A 17394-nucleotide genomic window follows, 5' to 3' on the forward strand; every position below is an offset into this window, starting at 1 on the left:
CTACTAATGTGATATGATATTAAAAGGGATAATGTAGTACTCCCGTATGAGCAAGTGTAATTGATCGAAAATGGCCTGAATACTAGTTGTAGTGCTTTAAGTGTGGCTCCCTGCACAAATAAATGTGTAACGTGTATGTGAAGTAGGGAGTGGCTCAAAATGAATAACAGCATTGTAACTGATTTTCATGTGGTAAACGGATTCCTAAAAATGGCTAAATAAAGAAAGGGCTGTTACGTTCTATCAAACTGTGACTGAAACGAGCACTCAGCAAGACAAAACAAAATGGTGTGCCTTTTTATAAAGTTAATAATGATCACGAAATCAAATCAAATTTATTTATAAAGCACTTTTACACAACCAGAGTTGACCATGGTGCTGTACAGAAGCGAAAAACATGATCAAAAGATAATAAAACTAAGATAAAAACAATAGAATTAGATAAAATAATAGGAGTAAAGCAAAATGAACAATAAAAACATAAACAATAAATAGACTAAACAGACAGGACTGCCCATTCCAGATCAAATATACGTGCACATGAAAACAACAAACCTACATGGCGTGAAATGCCAAATGAAGGGGTGGGTTTTAAGAAAGATTTTAAAATTAGACAGATATTCAACAAATACTTTATCAGAACCTTTAAAGATTGGAGTGCTTTTCAGTTGTTTGCGTTGTTTCTATACTGTCCATATGTACAATTTAGAAAGGCATAAATATATGACTGGACTTAAAAACTGTAAGCCAATAAATTAATAAATAAATACGTAAACTGACAAAAAAAAGCATGGCTTAAGTCAAACATAATATTTCACGAGTGTCTCATTAAAACAAATTTAAATCACACTTAGTGTCTTATTCAAAGAAGGCGGTTTAACATGAAGCTGAAACATCCTGTAATTAAGGACACAAAATAAAACAGAAGTCATCTATTATGAATAGCAGCTCCATATTTTCATTTATTATCAGCATAAATAGGCTGTTTTCTCTCTCTGCTGGTCATGTTTAATCCAGATAAGAAATGCCCACAGCAGGGTGTCTGTGTTGATGATGTTACCACCTACAGTGTAGTTTCCATAGTGGAGCCTGGGACTCCCGGGGGGTCTGTGTTGATCATTAGCTCTGGCTATCACCAACAGATGGCGCATCTCTCACAATCTGCGTCGACTCTGTGGAAAATCAAAAGTAACACTGCATGTCAGCGGCCCGAGAGGAGAACAGAAAGTGTGCCGCTGCTGTTTTATTGGAGGCAGCAGGGCGCCATATGTCATCAACACCCACGGGTGTCCTGAGGAATCAACAGCAGGCTGACAGAGAGCGACGCCCCTGTCACTCTGCTCTCATCAGCACCACCCTCATAACCCATCACAGAGCTGCGTCAAGCCACACACACACAGCCAGGACAGCACAGGAAGTGAGATGATCTCTCCTTTAATAGCTTATTAGATTTCACAAGACAGCAGCAACACACACCAAACAAAAATATAAACGCAGCATGGAATATTCTACTTAAAAACATCTATTCTGTGTAAAATACGGAATGAGCATTTGTTATTCCAACACACAGTATCTTTACAGCAGAATGGATGTAATGGAGCAACCAAATACACATTATACCGGAAATAATAATGAGCAGATCAACAGTAGGGACACCGACCAGAAGTCAGTAATGTGTCACACATCTGTAGGTTAATGAGATTGCTGATGCTGCTTGTGGATTGTTGTCAACTTGAAGGATTTGGTTAGCCTAGCCGCGCTAGACAACCCACGGCAGCAAATTTAATTCTCTGCCAGGGTGGGTCTAGTTACCCTCGGTAAGCCTCGAGGTTGGATGCTCCTTAAACTGGCCGACGAATCACCATGAAGTGTAGAGTTAGAAGGCGGGCGTAACTAAGTGACAACAGAGGTGCGACGATTCTGACAGAAACAACCGGAAACAACCATAGAAACAAGGATAGACAAGAAGATGGCTGCGTACAATAAACAGTTATCTTTCGACTCGGCTTTGGCCACAGCCCTTAAAGATTAAAGAGTGAGCTTCACACATTGACTGTATAAATAAGGCTTCACCGAACTACCGCATCCTCTGATTTCCGGCGCTCTAGGAACTACGTCAGCCTATTTGTTGCGCTGATTGGTTGTATACCTACCCAATTGCTGCAGAGGGATTTGAAAGACAACCTTTTAGCCCGCCTCCCTCCCTGTCGAGAGTTCCTAGACCCTTGCGTCTTCAGACCTGGGTCTAGCGCGGCTAGGCTAGGATTTGGTGGTATTGATGGACATTTTTGGGGACAATATCACGGCCGAGACACATCCATCCTGTGCATCATGTGGCAGAGTGTATATTGTACCATGCACTCTGAATGATTTCTCACACAACAAATGATGGAAAGCTGCATTTTAAAGACATTTTATAGTCAAAGGTGTTCCCATGTTCTAGTCAAACTATCTAATCATGTCCGGTGAAGCCACACTTGACCAGACTACAGATGAACTCAGTGGTCAAGAATTTTAACGAGATTCAAACCTGAAAAAAATTTGCACAAATAGTTAAATTGAACCCCTTTCTAACTTTTGCCACAGACTTTAGATTTGTAGTGTTTCGTCATTTGCATGATCCACTGATATAGAAACCCCGATTTATTTATTTTCATTCTAGTTGACAGATTACTTAATTTAATTTAGCCAATTCACATTTCAGAAGGTGGATCGAGGAAATGTTTGGCATTTTAACTTGATATACTTAACCTTGAACAGTCAGTTCAAACATCTTTCAGTTTGTTGTTGATCTTGTTGAAGTTGCTGAACTTTGATGTGGCACTTAGTGAAAGTAAATGAACTGCTGGCTTATTGCTTCACATGACCAGCAAAAATGTTGATGATACAATATAAAGGTAAAGAATCAAGTGACTGTGATACTTTTTAAAAAAAACGGCACTGCAGAATTACATTTGTACCCCAGTGGTGCCATAATTGGCCCTGGGACAGCTGGGACCTTTCTGCTTGGAGTTCGCATTGCAGTTCTCTTTGTGTCTGTATGAGGTTTCTCCAGCTTCCTCCCACAGTCCAAAGACATGTATCGTAGGTTACGTAGTGATTCAAAGTTGGCTTTAAGTGTGAATATTAGCATGTATGGTTGTCTGTCTGTCTCTCTGTGTTAGTGATGTAATGGACTGGCTTCATGTCCAGGATGTACCAAGAAGCAAGAAGGGCAAATAGATGGATAGAAATGAACATGTGTTGCTTTTATGTATCTGTTAGTTTAATTTTTGTTGTCGTGTGTTTTGCCTGTCTGACTTCTCTCTGCCATCCTTCTACCTTCCTCTAACCGGTCGAGGCAGATGACCACCCTAACTGGGCCTGGTTCTGCTAGAGGATTCTTCCTGTTGAAAGGTTGTTGTTTTTTTTCTTCCCACTCTGACCAACGAGCTGTTCAAAGGGAATTTTTGGATTTGTTTGACCTATAATCCAATAAAACACTCAGCATGTTTACATTAGACCTTTAATTCCTCTTTAATTCAGAATTAAAGTTAATTCCACTTAAAATTGCCTTGTAAACACTTAATTCCGAATTAAAAACTTAATTCTGAATAAACTACCTGGTTTATTCCGATGTTAATTCCGAATAAAGTAATTCCTGTGTACGTCCTATTCATGTATACAGTTAATTCTACTTTAGTTAATTCCGGTCATTCTGCGCATGCTTGGCTCCTCGATGATGTAGCGACGTACACGTTCTGCGAGCTGACTGGCACAACAGAAGTAGTACGCCATTGTCCAGTTGCTGTTTGAAAACGACAATAAAAAGCAAAGCGAAAAGCGTGCTTATTAGTTGTTGAAATGCCACTACAAATGGAGTTTGTTTTCTTCCGGTAAACAGGGATACGTCAAGTCCACTCCCTGTCCAATCAGAATCCTTTCCAACGCCCAAGCGTCAAAGCGGAATTAAGGAAGGGGAATAAACTTGGGGTCCACGTAAACCTTAATTCGGAATTAATATTTTCATGTAAACGTGAAGCACAAAGCTTTAATTCCGAATGAGTTAATTCCGAATTAAAAAGCTTTATACTGTGGCCACTGTAGCACTGTGACCTCTGTATGTGAATGTTGACATGACCTATGTTTTGAATTGGTGCACCATATTTAAAAATGAATTGAATTTGATGCATTATCCTCTTGGATGTCACCATCTGAAGTAAATTATGTAACAGTTAAAGCAAACAACCACTAAAGCATCTAATAGCAGCCCCTTTAGCGCGCATTTATTTTTAAAGCTGCGCCTGGAAGTGCGCCTCCCCACACTGCGGAACTTGACGGTGCTCCAGCCTCTCAGGCTCCTCTCCCTCAGGATGACTGGGAGTGACGCAGGGCAGACGGAAAAAACTGGGGCTTGAGGGGAAGGACGGCGGTGATGCAGGAAGGACTGTAGCTTTATTTATTTAGCAGGTTCAAGCCCGACGCACGACCTGGCCGCCTGCACAGAGGACATGAGAGTCACCTGCATGCAGACTTTCCTGTGAGACCTTAACAGCTAATCAGGAATCATCCACTTGGGGCGGATCAGTGTGGATTCATCACTCCCAGGTAGGCTCCATGGTGCCTTCACTGCTAGACTGACTGCTTTGATAGGTGGATTTATTAACTGCATCCGTCGGATTGTAGGATAAATATGACAATGAGTGGTTTCGTTTGAGCCAGTTCTTATTCCTCAGCTGTAATCAGGAGGCTGAGTGATGCTCAAATTCTTTGGGCTCCACAGTCACGATTTCTCACCTCTCTAATTAAATCTCCTCTTAATTAATAACACGGGATTTGTTTCTCTTTAGGTAACGTTGATCCCTGCTTTTCCACGCGGGAAATCAGCCTAGTCATTCATTTTTTCCCTCCTGAGCACCAAGTTGTAAGCCGCATTCAGTGTGAGGATATTCGGACCCCCCTCGGTAATTTCAGTAAACCTCCATCATGAACTACCTGCGTCGACGACTCTCGGACAGCAATTTCATGTCCAACCTCCCCAATGGCTACATGACCGACCTCCAACGGCCCGACCCGCCGCAGCAGAGCCCCGCAGTGTCGCCCGGGCCGTCGGAGAGGCGCCAGTCCACCAGCCAGCAGCAGTCTGGAGGCGGAGGAGGAGGAGGAGGAGGCTCCGGCTTCTTCTCATCCATATCCAATGCCGTCAAACAGACCACAGCTGCTGCGGCCGCGACCTTATCCGAGGCAGCGGACCGGGCAGGAGTCACCAGCACCGCCAAGATCCTCCTGGTTGTCGACGACCAGCAGACCGACTGGTAAGAGCAGTGCGCATCGGCAGCGCGGCGCCTCGTCTAGACAGAAATGTGTGCCAGCCCGTGGGTTGCAGTGGCCTAACATCCAGAAGGTCGTATGATTCATCTGGTGCCGAGAGGTATCACGTGTAGCAGGCCGTGGGCGTCTTGCTCAGGTCAGAAACACCTTGCAGATGTGCGCTGACAGTGCCATGGCAAAGGCGCAACAGTCTGGAGGCAGAGGAGCCATTTTCATTTGGCGAGCTGCTCTCTTTTTTTTCTGTGACAAATTCGTGTTGCATTCTGCCTGTAAAACGTTTTAAAATGATGCCACTGCACTGATTTTGGCCGAGCTGATGCCTCCAAGATGATGCAGGTATTTTCAAATGGAGTAGCTGCATTGGGGGCAATTGTGCACATGAAAACATGCATTTAGCAGGTTAGTGAAGCCTCCTCACTGGTACACGTCATGCATCTTTATCAAGTCAAAGGTGATGATAAGCTGCACTGTTAATTCAAAATACCACCAAAGGTGATAATAAACTCAGAATTATGTTATATTCACCGGGAAACACTGAAAACAGGGTTGTTATTCACAAGCTGCCTAGCCTGGTGCATTATCAGCAGTGCTAACAGAATGCAGTATTGTATCCATGGATAGGATCGATGCCAGTTTTTTGTCAACATGTTTTCACTGAACAAGATTATTCTCAATTTCAAAATGTTCTGCTGGTGCTGGAGGACAAGTCTGCTGTCAATTACAGAGAAATCTGCTGAATCACATTCATATTTGTTTCAGAATATGAGCAACAATTGGATTTAACTTCTTGTTTCGCATTCAGGGTAAAAGTCTTCAGAGGAAGAAAGGTCCACGGTGAATTTGACATCAAAGTAGAACAGGTAGGTTTCACATATGTAGCTATTACTCTGAGTTAGTGTTCATATATGCTTCCTACAAGGAGAGCAATAAACTTGCCGAAATAAGACCACAGAGACCGGACTAGTTAAAAGAAAGCAGCCAGCTTTGATGGGAACCTCTTTGGGAGGGATGTCACATGATATTTTTCACCAGACTTTGGTATTTTCTGTTTTGCGTATGGACAACACTGTCTGTGATCTATTTATATCAAAGCCATATAACAGAAATAGACATGGTGCCTGGTTTATTTCTCTCTGTGATAAAAGCATTGCCATCGGCACAAAGGGGAAAATTAGCTTTACTGCTGCCTCATTCTCACAGAAAGCATTAACTCTGTTCATACGAAGCCCTCAGAATGACAAATGTCCCAGCGTCCACTCCTCTATTGAGTGATTATTGATGGCAACTGCAACTGCTGCATTCATTCTCACACTGAAATGCACTCTATTGATATCTGATTAATGATGATGCAAACTTTGATGTAATCCCTCATGCAGATATACCAGCTGTTTGTGTAGCCTAATAACTGACTAAACACATTTTTGGAATATGTAGCTTTACAAGAATATTTATTAATACAGTGTTAGACAGTGGCTGTTCATGGTGTAATCCACTCTGTAGCACTTTAAGAGCAGAGAAGCCCCCAAACATTATAAAATCTTCTCCTCTGCCTCAGGCATCTTCCTCTCTTCCTATTTTAATCTCTCCACTTTATGTTGCACTAGCATTCCATTATTTCCACTGTGGCCTCTTAACGGCAAGAACACACTTCAGATGAAATCTGATATCTTATACAGTAATTGTGCTCTGTTGTACCTGACTGATGTAGACATCTTGTGTGATGGCCTCCTGTCCTCATGATCACTGTGACTTATTTAGTTTTCTTTAGGGACTGAACTTGATCTTGTCCTTTCAGGCAGAATTCTCTGAGATCAACCTGGTGGCCAACGCCACAGGCAGCTACAATGTGGACATTGATGCGATCAGGAGTGGCCATAAGGTTACTAAGTAAGTGCTCTGCTGAATATTTCTAGGTAAAAATAATGACACTGCTGCTGAAGTTGTGTTGTTTTTTTGTTTTTTTTGCTGAAATCCCACTCTGCCCTGAGCAGCAGTGAATCACAACTGATCGGTTTGTTTAACATTTTTCTCATGTCTTCTGTACCAGATCGTTTAAGCCTGACTTTGTGCTGATCAGACAGCATGCTTTCAGCATGGACAAGAACGGAGACCACCGGAACATAGTGATTGGGTTGCAGTATGCTGGAGTACCAAGTGTGAACTCTTTGCACTCTGTCTACAATTTCTGTGACAAACCCTGGGTGGTAAGTAGGATTTAATGAATGTGTTCATTTAAATTAAAAACCCATTAAATTCAGCTACACAGATTTTAAAGTGGCATCATAAATCTTTGTGTGTCTATTTCAGTTTGCTCAGATGTCTAGACTTCACAAGCAGCTGGGCCCAGAGGAGTTCCCACTGATTGAGCAGGTTTACTATCCAAACCACAAGGAAATGGTGAGTTCTTTACCTTCTGCTGTTCTCTTTCAGTTGTCTTGATGGGTAAGTCTTTGTGACAAGTGATCCTTAAAGACACACACAGACAGGTCATCCCTCTGGACAGGTCACATGTTAGGAGACTAATTCACCTCCACGTCAATATTCTGTCTTATGTAGCGGCTGAGTCCAATGTAATTTTCCAGAGAGTGCCTTCCTGGCTTTTTTTTTTCCACTATGGGTAGAGGCTGAGTTTTTGATGTTTGTGGCGTCAGTACAGCTAAAGTAAGACTTGGTGCAGAGCAGTTATCTCCACCCCTGCAGTCACAGGCTGACAGTGCCTTTCTGGCTTTGAAGTCACCAATATGAAACAGAATTTCTGTAGACAGAGAGGAGCTCTGTGCCCTTTGTGTTTTGTTTGAAATGGATGAACACATTGCTGAGAGTACAATGATGGAGCTCACTGATATTGTTCTTGTTACAGATCACCTCCCCTCGATTCCCTGTGGTGGTAAAGATGGGCCATGCTCACTCAGGAATGGGGAAGGTAGTGTTGGAGTGCTCCAGTATTTATTAATTTCACTCTGAGGGACATAATACGTCATCATATATTTACATCTTGACTCTTGCTACTCCAGGTGAAAGTGGACAATCAGTATGATTTTCAAGATATTGCGAGTGTCGTGGCGCTGACCAAGACTTATGCCACATCTGAGCCTTTCATTGATGCAAAGTATGACGTTCGCATCCAGAAAATTGGTAACAATTACAAGGCTTACATGTGAGTGAAATTAACATTCTGTTCTCCTCAGTTCTCAGAATTTCACTCTATTAAACGTAATTACAAAAACCTCGCCCAAAGAGCCGACACACTGGCATGTCATGGATGATAAAAGTGGGGGAAAACATGCAAAGTGATTTTTTTTTCTTTAATTAACAGGAGAACATCAATTTCTGGCAACTGGAAAACTAACACTGGCTCATCTATGCTTGAGCAGGTGGCCATGTCAGACAAGTAAGGGCTCATAATTGCTTCTAAAATGAAAGTGCAACTCGTGTGATGTCTCACTTTGCTATAATGTCTGCATTTAAAACATGATTGCAGGTACAGAATGTGGGTGGATTCTTGTGCAGACATCTTTGGAGGGTTGGATATCTGTGCTGTAGAAGCTTTACATGGTAAAGACGGAAGAGACTATATAATAGAGGTACTAGTAAACAACATCATCATGATATTTTAAGTTTGTGATTATGAGGGGAGTCCACTGATTCCATCATGTGTTGTGTTTTAGGTTGATGACTGTTCGATGCCACTGATTGGAGACCAGCAGGACGAGGATCGTGTTCAGATCGCAGAGTTGGTGATTTCTAAGATGAACGAGTCTGTTCCACGCACTTCAAGCTCTTCCACAGTCCGAGCCACTGCGGGACAGCCAGCACAGGTGACCAAACCATGGAACACTATGCACCAACAAGTTCTGGCCTTTTCGTGTTCCTCTCTTGTTTTAGGAACAGATGTCAAATCAGGTGCATTTTTTTATTTAGTGTGCACATCTTACAACAGGAATAGTGGGCGTAAAACACAGATGATGACAATAAAAGCAAAACTTTATATATTAAAGCAATTACCTTCAAGTCAGCAGTTACTGAAATAAGTGTAGAGTTTGAGAATTGGTGGTACTGTGCACTGGCACTGCAAGAGACAGTGATGTACAGACCATAGAAATGTTGCAAAAAGGAAGAATGCAGTTCTTGTAATTACTGATTCAAATGGGGGCATATAAAAAAGGAACAATGAACAGCTTGAACACTGTGGGGCTCCAATTTTCACATTTGTTTCACAGAAAAATCCGACATTTTAAAAACCAGTGCTCATTGTCAAGCAAAGCTACAAATCATGGTGCCATCTTACATCACATGATAGAAGTCAATGGGCAGAGTCTGTTCTTGAGAGAGGAACTGTTACAGTGCCTATCATAAGTATTCACCCCCTTTGATGGTTTACCCTTTTAGTGCTTTCATAAATCAATCATGGTCAATAAAATTTTGCTTTTTTAACAAAATAAATATTGGAAAAAAACTCTTTGTCAAAGTGAAAACAGATTTCTATAAAGCAATGTTAATGAAAGAAAATTATATAAATGAAAATAATTGTTTGCATAATTATTCACCCCCTTTTTAATTTAATGGTCTAATTCAATAGAGGTCCATCAAATTGTTGCCAATAGTCTCACACTGAGTGAAATGAAGATCACCTGAGTGGTGTGTGTGTGTTTCAAGTGACTGAGTTGTAAAACACCTGTGTCTGAAGGGTCCAGAGAGTGGTTGATCAGTATTCCTGGCTACCATTACACCATGAAGACAGAAGAACACTCTAAGCAACTCAGGGAAAGGGTTATTGAGAAGTACAATTCAGGGGATAGTTACAAAAAAATTTCCAAGGCACTGAACATTCCCCGGAGTTCAGTGAAATCAATTATCAAGAAAAGGAAGGAATATGGGACTTGTGTGAATCTGCCTAGATCAGGCCGCCCTCGTAAACTGAGTGACTGTGCAAGTAGGAGACTAGTGAGAGAAGCCACCAAGACTCCTACAATTACTCTGAAGGAGTTACAAGCTTCAGCTGCTGAGATGGGAGAGACTGTGCATGTAGCAACTGCTGCCCGGGTTCTTCACCGGTCAAAGCTTTATGGGAGAGTGGCAATGAGAAAGCCACTGTTGAAGAAAAGTCATATTAGATCTCGACTAGAGTTTGCCAAAAAGCACGTGGAAGACTCCATGGTCAAGTGGAAGAAGATTCTTTGGTCTGATGAGACCAAAATTGAGCTTTTTGGCCATCAGACAAGACGTCATGTTTGGCGGAAACCAAACACTGCACATCACCAAAAACACACCAGCCCCACTGTGAAGCATGGTGGTGGCAGCATCATGCTGTGGGGATGTTAATCAGCAACTGGACCTGGAAGTCTTGTAAAGATAGAGGGCAGAATGAATGCTGCAAAATACACTGAAATCCTGGGGGACAATCTTTTTCAGTCTGCAAGAGAACTACGTCTTGGGAGAAGATTTATTTTCCAGCAAGACAATGATCCAAAACATACTGCAAAAGCTACACAGGAATGGTTAAAAAGAACCAAGTAAATGTTCTGGAGTGGCCGAGTCAAAGCCCAGACCTCAATCCTATAGAGAATTTGTGGCTGGACTTGAAAAGGGCTGTTCATGCCCGATACCCGCGCAACCTGACAGAGCTTGAGCAGTTTTGCAAAGAAGAATGGAGCAAAATTGCAGTGGGCAGATGTGCAAGACTGATTGAGACCTATCCACACAGACTCACTGCTGTGATTGCAGCCAAAGGTGCATCTACTAAATACTGACTTGAAGGGGGTAAATAATTATGCAAACAATTATTTTCATTTATGTAATTTTCTTTCATTGACATTACTTTATAGAAATCTGTTTTCACTTTGACATTAAAGAGTTTTTTCCAATAATTTTTTTGTTAAAAAAGCAAAATTTTATTGACCATGATTGATTTATGAAAGCACTAAAAGGGTAAAACATCAAAGGGGGTGAATACTTATGATAGGCACTGTATGTGGTTAATCTCCACGTCTGTAAACAAATACAAATATATCATGCCTATGTAAAAATAAACAGACATGTATTTGATCACCATCATCATTGAGGTTGAGAGTTATGTCATATTTAAAGGAGAGATGCTAACAATTGTAACGGTCACAGCACGCATCCCCGGGACTCTCCAGACTTAATAGTAAAGTAATCTCAGGTCGTCTCATTGGAGGCATCAAATAACAATTCAAAGGAAATGGACCACAGCAGCCAAAGAGACAACCATCCTGCACTGGTATCATTAGCATTCCTAAAACGTTCTACAGTTTTTCACAAAGTCATGATGCTAATTTTTTATGCCTGAAGATTTCTCTGCGTAGTTGGCAGAGAATATGATTTTGTTTGACACTAGGCTTATCAGATCATCTTTTGGCAGACCATTTTCAAAACAAATTAGGGCAATTTCGATAGTTAGTATTTTAATACTTTTAGGGAATATTATATTTTATCTTCAGCCGCTTTTTTTCCTTTAATGCTTGATGAATGTTTAATTTCTGCCCACTTCACTTATGTATGTTTTGTAGAAGGCAATGTCTCCTCAGCCTGTCTCTCAGCCCAGAGTACCACAGAGTCAGCAGCGTCCCTCACCTCAGGGTAAGAACTGGACTTTAGCACAGTAAAATGCTAAGTGAACTAATGATACTTGTTATGGTTTTTGAACTTTTTATTTATTTGAAAAGTTTCGACAAGAATATAATTAAAATATTTAAGTGTGAGTGCTGCTTTCATTTATCTCCCATAGGTGGTCCTCAGCAAAGCCCACCATCTCAGCAGCGTCCACAGCCTCAAGGCCAGCCTCCTGCACAGGCTCAGCAACCTGCTGCCAGTCCTGCGTCTGGTGACTCCAGCACCCAGGCTAAGCCTAACCAAGGACCTGCAGGCCAACCACGGCCAGCAGGTCAGGGTGCTCCTCAAGGCCAGAGACCTGCTGCTGGTCAGGGTTCTCCTCAGAGGAGCCAAGGAGGTTCCCCTCAAACTCAGAGGCAACAGTCTGTGACACAGCAACAGAAACCCGGTGCAGGGGGCCAGAAACCTCCACCGCAGCAGAGGCCCGCTCCACCCAGGCAGCTGTCTCAGGGTGGGTCACAGAAGGCTGGGGGCCCGCCAGGCCGTCCTGGAGCACCCACCACCCAGCAGCCACGCCCGGCTGCTCAAGGCCAGGGGGGCCCAGGAGGGCGCCCCCCTCTGCAACAGAAGCCTCAGCCCCCACAGAAGCCCAGTCAGGACAGCCCGGCTATGGGCGGCTCCCCTCAACTAAAGTAAGTAGTCGTGTGTGATAAATGATTTAGGATCAGTTTCATCTCATTTTTCATGAATTGAACTCTACAGCTGACGAGAACAGAAGATCCTCTCTTACTTTTTGCCTGCATTAAGACATGCATGCCACATGGGAAATCTGTACCGACAGAAGATCCACCTGAATGTGCATGGTGTATTGATTGTTATATTTTTTTTAGTATTTCAATGGCAGTTTCACAAAACATAACATTTGAGATTGTGACACATTAAAACAACAAGCAGAAGCCTTAATGAGTCTGTGACATCGGTCACAATCCATGTTGTGGGACTCAGGAAACCAAATTCTCTACATTTTAGATCAGTTTTCTCTGAGTAGCAGGGACGGACAGAAACATATACTGTAGCTGATATATCGAATTACGATATATATGCATTAAGTAACATCTAGAAATTGCTTAAAAAGATGGTGAAACAATACCATTATAGTTTATTATTGTCATATTCTGAAGGGGTAGACATAAACTGAGTATCTCTAATAACACAAAGGAATTTAAATCAATATATTAACCACGATGTTTAAATTCATTCCTGCTGAAAACGTATGATCTATTTAGATTTGGAAACTCAAAGCTTTAAAAGTATATTTACATTTGTTTTGCACTTGCTGAACTCTCTAGAAGTTTAGTGAGAAGTTTTTACTTCCAAGAAAAGTATGATCGATTTTCAGAAGATTTTCACAGAAACATCGTAAAAATAAGGATAATGCTTTTATTTTTATTGCATTTTAAAGGGTTTTCCAAGTTCAAGGGTTTGCAGAATCAAATTTTAAAATCAGAGCGAATGTACACCCACTTGTAAAATATACAAAGTTTAAGAACTCGAGAGTTTTAATATTATGGGCTCTAATCCTATACATGAACAAATAGAAGAGCAAACGCACAAAAAGGACTCAGAATTCTAATTTGGGATTAAACTATCGATTTTCCATTATGCTGTCTTGAAATCATCTATCCCAGTTAAAAACATGCATCACTTTGCATCCTGAAACGTCATTCACTATTCCTATCATATCAAAGCTGAGCTGAAATGATAAAGAAATACTGAATGACCGTCGAGAAGGAATGCGCTTTTATCATCTTTTACTGAGCCTTTCCTGTCTCTCTCTCTCTCTGTTTCTGTCTTGCCGTGCTCCAGTCTTTTCATTCCATGGGTTTGCTGCATGACTTTAATAGCCTCCTTTTCTCCTCTATTGCCATTTTCCTCTCTTTATAGCAAGTCCCAGTCTCTTACCAATACCTTCAACATTCCAGAAACCCCAACACCACGAGCCAGCCTTAGCCAGGACGAGGTGAAGGCTGAAACCATACGCAATCTACGCAAATCTTTTGCCAGTCTCTTCTCAGACTGAGACGGCATAAGCTCCCCCTTCCCTCCTCCTACTGACAGAAACATGGACAGGCAAACTGAAGGACAGACCCCTTCTCCCCCCACAGCGACCAAGGACCAACAGGATCTCCAATTCATGTACATTGAGTCCAATATGAAAATGTACACACTTGACACCCACTGCCTAAACAGTCAAAATCTTTTCAAATGAACAAACAGTAGAATACAGTAGGGCACTGATGTCTGAAACATTCCTTGCCTTGCCTCAAGCTTTAGCCAGTCATCTACTGAAATCACGTGCACACCACACAGAATCCCGTATATGCATGAGCACACATACACAAAAAAGAAGACGCAAAGCAACACTTCTGCCACTTGTTATGTTGGTGCCGTACAGTCATTGTGGTCTTTATGTTCATATAAATTGAGGAACTGTATGAAAGTTAATGGGGTAGGGAGGATTACAGAATTTTATTTTAAAAAGAACAAGCCCCTCCTCAGGGTTATTGCCTGCAGTTGTCTCAAAATGATATATTTACGGCAATCATACTGAAAGTGTGAAGCTACAGCTACTCTATTTTTGAATAAAGAGCTGTTAAACGAATAGTACAGCCACAGAACAGAACGAGCAACAACTCTGTGCTGAAGGGCTTGTGAAGTGCATTAGTTTCACCCCAATCCATGTCCTCCACATGTGGCAAAATGCACCTCCGTAGCACACATGAACCATTTTTTATTAAATATCTTTTTTTTTATTTGTACATTTGACATCGAGCACATATGTAGATTTAAAAAAAAGTTCCTCTCATGCTCTCCCAATAATGTTTCCTCCAGCAAAAACACAACTTACCCAACACTCCATCCTTTCCTGACACCCTCCCTCCTGGATAGTTTTTGTACAGTACCTTATTCACAACAGCTGCACACATAGAATGTCCAGTGTTAGCAAACGCTAGATCTGTTCGAGATGTTGACCGCTCATGGTGATGTCTTAGCTGCATGTCAACAGGAGGCAATGGTTGCATTTTCCAACCCCTGACTTTGGCGCTTGTAACTGTGTCGTCACACGTAGTTGAATTAGTAAAGTAGCCTAGTAGGTGTCGTGAGTATCTTGTTGCTCCCACGTTTCTTCCCATTTTCTCGTCGCACAAGAACAAAAGCCCAAAAGCTCTCCACCTTTTGAAAGCATGCCTTACGCAGACAAGAAGGTCAAATCAAATGGAGCTGTCTCAGGGATGTCCAATTGATTGTGACACTTGCGTGTGGGTGAGGGTCTTCCATTACAGTCTTATTGTGGTTGTTTACAAATCATGAGGGAAAAGCATGCATTATAATGAGGTAGAATGTTTTATTATTTCAGATACATTTTGCACACAGAGTACACTGCAAAATTATACTTGAATACAAAGACATGGACTGACGTATGAAGTCTACATTTTCAGGTTTTATTCATCTGCCACGTGACAAAGCAACAACTCACCGTTCCCACTCTGGGGTGCTGCTGTGTCTGTGACAGGTGAGGTCCAATGGCATGATACAGCAGAGACAGGGTTGGCAACTGTTCGGGTACAGTTAGAAGAAAAATGACATTATTTCAAGTTTCATCTCGTAGTCCCATGATTTCAATGCAATGCAAAGAGAAAGACTTAAAACCAGCTTGTGAATTTAGTGGATTTACAATACGTTCAACATTATGTCAGGTAGACTTGAGCGGTAGGTCAGTGCGTTGGGATTTTGCACTGAACTTCAACCTGGAGTCTGTGTCGTGCGGCGCTGCAGAGTTTCTGCTTTCACATATTCTTCTCCGCTTTCAATGGCTTCATAGTCTGTAAGAAGATTTCATTCTCCAAAGCGTACTCAGCCAAGGAATGATACATTTTTGAGCATCATCTGTACAATAACGAAAGGAAAACAATGTAAAGGTATAGGAATGTCGACCGTGGGATGCTCCTCTGCAGTAGCTCGTACTGCCACTCATCCTTTGCACTGACAAATCTTTCTTTGATCACGACTCTGAAAAATCCAAGCTATTCTCTTTCAAGGCACTAAAAACGTCTTCCAGAAGGAGTGCATTAGACGTGAATGTTTATGTAGTATGGCAATATCATGCTTTATAGAGAAGACGCAATGGCCAAAAGTATAAAGGAGTCCTGGTTCCCCTGCAGATTCTTCATGCTGCCTGTGTTTATCAGTCTGTTTGTGTCGCCACAGTGACCCCTTGTGCTCAATGGTGCATAAATGTGTGAATGTTGTTCTGTAACTGGTCTAACCAAATAGATGTGTTGTACAGAGCTCTGAGCGATACAGATTGTCACCTTTCTCCCCCTGCTGCTACCTGTGCTTGTTGATATTATGTGTGTGTCTAACTTTTTTTTTTTTACTTTTTAACATTATTTTGCAATTCTTTGCATAATTTTCTTCTATGAAGCATCACTACCTGGGGCTTGTGAGTTTATACATTAGTATTTGAGGGCTGCATTTTTAAAACTTACAGTAACTCAGTGTCAGTGCATAATTGTCAGATTTATCACAGCACAGCCTACTGTCAGGAGAATCAGTAGGAGCAGTAATTGTTACACTGAGTGTGTAATTTGTGAAAATGAGCCATCACATTTAGCATGGATGGTTAATTTTGAGAAATGTCACTCTGTCACTCAGAAGCCTCTTGGCTATATTAAGACATAACATTTGCCATGGCGCTGACAGACTGAGCCAACAGCGATGCAAAGACGCAGATTTGTATTTCTGTTTTTTAATATTCACAGATATGTTCTTTCTTTTTAAAAGTTTACATTATTTATGGTGGCTATATTTGACTGTGAATGTACATTGTTTTCTCTTTTTTCCAGCTTGTTTTCTTGTTTTCTAAAATGCACCGTATAATCATCGTGAAAAGATGAAGTCCTTACAAGTTTGAGTGAAACTGATTGTCAGTCGATGCCTGCCAGATTTAAAAACGTACATCATAAATGTAAGTGCAAAAATTTAGCAGAGGTTTTTGTTAATCGAAAATAACATACTGCATAATGTAAATCATGGTGGATTATTGAATTAATTGTAAAAGATTGATGTTATATGCAATGTAGCTATATTATGTGAAAATGAGTATGTTATTAAAACATGCACAAGTCTAATAAAGTCTATGACCAATAGTGACTGTTTAGTTCGTTATTGTTGACCAAATGTAGAATAGTGATGCTTGAGTTCTTTGAGTTTAAGTTTAATTAATCATGTTAATTTCATGTCTGTCACTCCTCAGGATGTTGCTTCTGTTTTCTTCCCAAATTCCAAAGCACGTTTTTGCAAAAATTCAAAGCTCTTCGAGATAAAATAGACCCCGAGTTTTTTAGATAATACTGTCTTTATCTGGCATAACTTAGTACATTCACTTCAAGAAATTAAACACTTTCAAAGTTAAACAGATTTTGCAATGTCCTGTAGCACTGCTCATTT

At 41.3% G+C, this 17394-nt stretch overlaps 1 protein-coding gene across 2 annotated transcripts; it reads left to right on the top strand.

Moving 5' to 3' along the window:
- Window positions 1–4308: 4308 nt before the first annotated feature.
- On the top strand, window positions 4309–17093 carry syn1 (synapsin I). 2 transcript variants are annotated; one of them, XM_022205653.2, is made up of 14 exons: window positions 4309–4587; window positions 4830–5294; window positions 6113–6170; window positions 7106–7197; window positions 7358–7514; window positions 7618–7707; window positions 8171–8233; window positions 8325–8467; window positions 8627–8701; window positions 8792–8894; window positions 8979–9128; window positions 11841–11910; window positions 12059–12575; window positions 13828–17093. In XM_022205653.2, the coding sequence occupies exons 2-14, from the start codon at window positions 4966–4968 to the stop codon at window positions 13961–13963; spliced, it is 1983 nt and encodes a 660-aa protein (XP_022061345.2). In that variant the 5' UTR covers window positions 4309–4587; window positions 4830–4965; the 3' UTR covers window positions 13964–17093. The 2 variants fall into 2 exon arrangements, with proteins under 2 accessions (XP_022061345.2, XP_022061346.2); XM_022205654.2 differs by having other exon boundaries at window positions 4310–4587; window positions 13866–17093.
- The last annotated feature ends 301 nt before the right edge of the window (window positions 17094–17394 follow it).

This window comes from Acanthochromis polyacanthus, chromosome 7 (genome assembly GCF_021347895.1).
Source record: "Acanthochromis polyacanthus isolate Apoly-LR-REF ecotype Palm Island chromosome 7, KAUST_Apoly_ChrSc, whole genome shotgun sequence".
In the NCBI taxonomy this organism is placed as follows: Eukaryota; Metazoa; Chordata; class Actinopteri; family Pomacentridae; genus Acanthochromis; species Acanthochromis polyacanthus.